Source organism: Pelobates fuscus, chromosome 13, assembly GCF_036172605.1.
Source record: "Pelobates fuscus isolate aPelFus1 chromosome 13, aPelFus1.pri, whole genome shotgun sequence".
Lineage (NCBI taxonomy): Eukaryota > Metazoa > Chordata > Amphibia > Anura > Pelobatidae > Pelobates > Pelobates fuscus.
In genome coordinates, this window is record NC_086329.1 from 20,520,499 (window position 1) to 20,525,896 (window position 5,398).

A 5,398-nucleotide genomic window follows, 5' to 3' on the forward strand; every position below is an offset into this window, starting at 1 on the left:
TTATTCCACTAGGGCTCTACATTACAATTGCAAGGACATGGGGGCATGTGTGTGTACTGTAACAAGTGAGATGCTTTGAATAGCAAGTTTCCAGATTAAAAAGGAGGCCCACTCATGTATTAAACTACGATACTTCCCCTGTGCTGCATAAAAAATATTTTACTATAATTTCTACATTGTTTCATATTTTATATTTCATTTTTTTTTTTTTAAACTTAAATCATTGCAATAAAATGTAAAAAAAATATATAATTCTCACTTTTCTCAATGCAGGGTGTTCCTCAAAGTGAAGAGTCGTAGTGCCCATATGAAGAGTCATGCCGAACAGGAGAAAAAGGCTGCTGCGCAGAGACAAAATGAACTGGCGGCAGCGCAGGCTGCTTTACAAGCAAAATTGCAGCGTGTTCAGAGCAGCGACAGCAGTAGCGAAAGCGGTGACAGTACTAGCAGCAATGAATCCTGGAACAGTTCAGACGGAGAGATATAAGAGGAGCTCGGAATTTATTGGCGGAGTGAGGCTGGACCCTCGCTTTGTAACTTTCTACATTTTTGGGGGAGGGAGGGGAGCTACATTTTTACATTGCTAAACTTTTTTGTGAGCAGATCAAATTTCATGAACGGTTTGATGGACTTGGGGTTTTTAAATTAAAGTATAAGTATTTATTGTGAAAAAGAATGATCTATGTATTTTAGAGAGTAAAAGTTTTTTGTTTTTACTACAGACGTGCCTATTAATATCATCCATGCTTAAACCATGCAGTTAATGCATTTTTGTTTCACATTGTTGACTGTAGAATGGGGGGGGGAGACACCTGTTTGGAGAAAGGAAAGACCCCAAACTCCTTTTCCGGACCTCCTTCAGCTCTGTGTCCTTGCAATAACCATTATACAAGTTTTCTATTCTCCAATGATCACAGTTCTTGCTTTCTGGAATGTCGAATGAAATTGTTATTGAATTAACGCTGAGCTCTTTCTACCAGCAGCACGGGCAGACTGGTAAGTTCCAGTGTGAGGGATGGGGGAACAATTTCAATCAATATCCGAAGAACATAACAATCTAGAATTAAATCTCTAGAACATCTCTGGGACTACATAGTTTGTGCATAGAAATGATCTAGCATCATGGAAAATGTATAGATCGGTGATGTCCTTACAAAATTGGTAGCTGTAGGGAGGGAGGGGCAGGGGAATACTACCAACCCAAATTAAAACTCAGCCATTTTCTCGTATGCCAGTCAACCATCAGATTCCCTCTAGTGCTGATCCATCTCTGCTCATGTGACAATGTATTAATTAAGAATACAGTTTACAGTTATGTGCACATATTTAGAGTATATGATCAAGCCGATTTATTTTCTTGTTGGAACAGGATTGCAGCAGTATTGAAAGTGCATAAGATACATTAAATATTTATAGTTCAGTGGCTCTAATTAAAGGGGGGAAAAAATCCATTATTTTTGTCTTCCAAAATGATTTATATTTTTTTCTGCGATGAAACATGGTATTTAACTTCATCTTTCTAGTGCAAAGTTTGCAGGAACCAAGATAATTATTTTTCTGGAAGCTGCTCTGTTTCCAGTTCAACACTTAAATGTGAAATTCACGCTTCAGTGAATAGCCCTGTGAATGAGGGTCTTTGGCTGATGATTCTACATTAGCGTGAGCAGTGATGGGGGAATCGCAGAGACCCACATTCAATGTTTAACCATTTGGAAATGTTTTACGACTGGGCTGTGAAATAGAAAAAGGAGACTATAGACACCATAACCACTTCAATCAGAAAAAGTGGTTATGGTGCAGAGTTTATTTTGTAGCCATTTTTTCGAATGACTGGTTCATTTTACATCTTGCATTACCTTGGATAACCTACAAACGTATCATTCAAATATCGGATTTATTTTTTCCTCTTAGACAATTCTTTGGTTATCTGACAATTTTGTTTTTTTTTACTAGAATAATATAAATATGTAGTCCAGGAACAGCTGGAGGGCCACTTGTAGTTCGTTGTTTTGCACCGACAATGGAATTGTTAAATGAAGGCCGAAAACAAAGACATGCACCCTCCTCCCCGTTTGCAATTTTGGCCTGTATTTTGCTATAGTGTTAACTCACCACAACCCTGTGAATAAATCCCCAAAATGCTAAGTTTCTGATTATTGGCGCGCACCTACCTGCTGTAAAGATAGATTTACTGTTATTAATAACAGTTCTCTGTATATGTGGTCACAGTGGGTGGGGAAAATAATAGAATTGTATACCTGTACATACTATACATATATAAATATATATCTATTTTGTTTTGTAATTAAAGGCAAATCTTTTTATGCTTAGAAGGACAATCTGTGTATATGAAATGATTCGGATGGATGGATGGACATTAATCCTGTCTTTTTGTTGACTGCTTTATTTTATCATTTGTCTCCTGCCAAAAGTAACATCGTAGGTAAAAACTTTTTTTAATTTTACCTATGGTTCAGTATTCCAAAATGTGGGGCTGTAAAGATTGGTGGCTTTATACATGATACGTGGTTAGTCACTAAAGTGGGTACTGACGGGAATTCATAGAGAATTTATCATTTTAATTCAGGAATTCCTGTAAAAATATCAGAACGATATTTGTCGTCCCCCCCCAACTTGGCTACTTTGGCCTTACAGGTGAGATTTGATTTAATGCACTTTGAATTCCTGATAATCCATACTTTATTGAATAGCCTTGTGTCAGTTACAAGCCTCCAAACTCTTCCCTAACACTTTATCTATCATTGTACGTTAAAACAGTCTAATAGCCTGAAAACTCCTAATTCCTAATACACATAGCTGTGTACTGATCAGTGATGCCAGAAAATCTAAATTGAGTCCTCCTCCTGTTGTAAAACTACAGCTCCCATGATCCTCTGGATCTCCAAGCATTATAGGAGCTGTAGTTGTACAAGAACTAGGGGGCTAGATTTTGGCTATTCTCGTGATAGAGCTACACTATCAACTGCCATTGTGGCCTGCAGGTTATTGAATTGCAATATGCAGGTTGCAGTCACCGAAACCCCCAAATAACTCTTGAATTTGTACAATTTTATTAAGTGCGTGTGCAGAGAAGAATGTTGGGTTTCAATCCTTAATATGGTGTGCTGCTTGGATTCCTTTTGTTATATTATGAATTATTTTTTTATGGTTATTAAAAAGTCTGTTAACTATCAATTTGTTTAATGATCTTTTTCTTGTCCTACACAATATTGTTTGCTCGTTACAAATTGCAATCAGCTTGTTGTGATGATATTTATAAATAATATTTATAGTTTTGATCAAGTTATTAAGAACACTCAAAACATTACTACAGCCCACCCACCCCCAGTGGTTATGGTGCCTGAAAGTAGTTAAACATTTGTGAACGGGTTTCCAACTTACCTGTAAAAGTTAGTTTTACCCCTATTACCACTTTGGAGAATAACCCTGTAAGTGATAAGATTCTGTTTAAATAGAGCAGATACAATATTATCGCCACCGTACAGGAAAAGGGAGCAGTGACTGTCTATAGCAGGACAACGGTTACTGGGCAAGATCATCAGAAACAATACAGAGATGGAGAGGATAGAGGGCGCCACATATCACGGGCAGGGAATTGTAATAAGTGAGGTGAGGTGGAATACAGAGAAGAACCTAGTGATGGAATGAGGGGGGTTGAGGAGGTGATATGGGGAGGTAGATGTGATGAGAGACTTGGTCATAGACCATGCTCGTTGCAAGTGAAGATATTTTTACTGCCATAACCTCATTTAGAAATAAAACTTTGCTTGGTGAAGTGAATTTTTTATTTGCTAGCTAGAGCGATGAGGACACGTATCTCTGCATTAACCCACAAGAAGATTACCTATGGAAGGTTGAAATGAAAACACCAGGCTGCAGCTACCCTACAGGGATAACCAAGGTAACTCCCAGCACTGGGAGCCATGCTTTTTATACTTTTGTGAGAAATGCTTTAATTTTACTTTATACATGTAGTAACCTGTAATGTTTTGTGTCAAAAGAGAACGTATAGAAAATGTCTGCTCCTACCTAAAGCGGACATTAATATCCTCACACCATGTGTTTAACCCCTTAAGGACACATGACATGTGTGACATGTCATGATTCCCTTTTATTCCAGAAGTTTGGTCCTTAAGGGGTTAATGTGATGCGGTTTTATAGTTTTTGTTATCGTTATGCTTTTAGTGCTGAGTGTATGTCCGAAGGCAATACTTCGAGTTAGGTGAGCACAACACATTTTAAAGGTTTAAATGTAACCCCAGAGAACATAGAGTTCAAACTTAAAATTCTAGCCCAATAGAGAACACTAACAAGGAATAATATCACAGACTGAATTTTATTGTCTCATGTCACACGTTAAATATTTAGAAATAAAAAAGTTTTTATTTACTATGAACAATATTTCTTGACAAGAATGGCGGTACCATTAGCTAAATGGCAAGGAGGCTGTGATACCTGTAGTGGTAAGGCTGCACCTTAAAATGGGCAGGTTAGGCACTATAACCACTACAGATCACTGCAGTGGTTATGGTGCCAGCATTTCCATGTAGCCCCCCCTAGTTTTGCTACAAACTATCTGACTCAAACCTGAGGTTGTGAACACGCTCACCCAAGTTTAGAGAGCATCCATTTGCAGAGTATTTCTTCTGACATGCTAGGCCAATGGATGCCATCCAAATTTAGATGAAAGGATACTACTAATGTTAAGTAACTTCCACATGCTGATTGCGGGGCTGGGCTGCAGGTTTATAGGGGACGTGCTGGAACCATAACCATTGGCTGTAGTGGTTATGGAGCGAAGCGGTTCCCTTTAATTATCTGAAAGCTGACTTTGTGTGAACAGACTTAGGAATGTGCATCTAACCTTTTTGTGCTTGGTTATCTGTGCTATACAGGGCATGGGATATACAGTCTCTGACCTCATCATGATTAAATAAGTTTAATATTTTCACAAGTCCTTTGATCCACTGGATCCTGTCCTTAAATGTAGTGCTTCTTTTATATATTACTGCCCTGCTCCAACTACACTGGTTAGTTGGTGTCATCAGATTAGAAATTACCCAACACCACTGAATGTTATGAGACCAAAGATCTCCTGATTCTTGGGTGAAATAGATCAGTAAGTATCATTTTACAAACTTCACAAACTGGACAGCTAGGGTCTGGGGAAGATAAATATTTTGAAATGTACTATTAAATTACCAAACCATGGCAGCATGATTTTCCAGTTGCCAAATGCCCAGTCTGAATATATTCTTATAAATCTGGTTAAACCACTAAGTTAAGATTTCTTTTTTCATTTGGCGGGGAGTGGGGGGGGGGGGGCAATTCTGACAATTAGCCCTGAGAAGTCATTACAACATTTTTAAAAAATGTC

The 5,398-nt window shown here is 38.1% G+C and overlaps 1 protein-coding gene across 3 annotated transcripts in view; it reads left to right on the forward strand.

The window, feature by feature from the left end:
* MIDEAS (mitotic deacetylase associated SANT domain protein) overlaps nucleotides 1–807 on the forward strand; it is a 98,828-nt gene extending 98,021 nt beyond the window's left edge. For all 3 annotated transcript variants that reach the window (XM_063439632.1, XM_063439633.1, XM_063439631.1), the window contains exon 13: nucleotides 274–807. In XM_063439632.1, coding sequence (XP_063295702.1) covers nucleotides 274–487 — 214 coding nt within the window. In that variant the 3' untranslated portion in view covers nucleotides 488–807. The remainder of the gene's footprint in view (nucleotides 1–273) is intronic.
* Nucleotides 808–5,398: the final 4,591 nt, after the last annotated feature.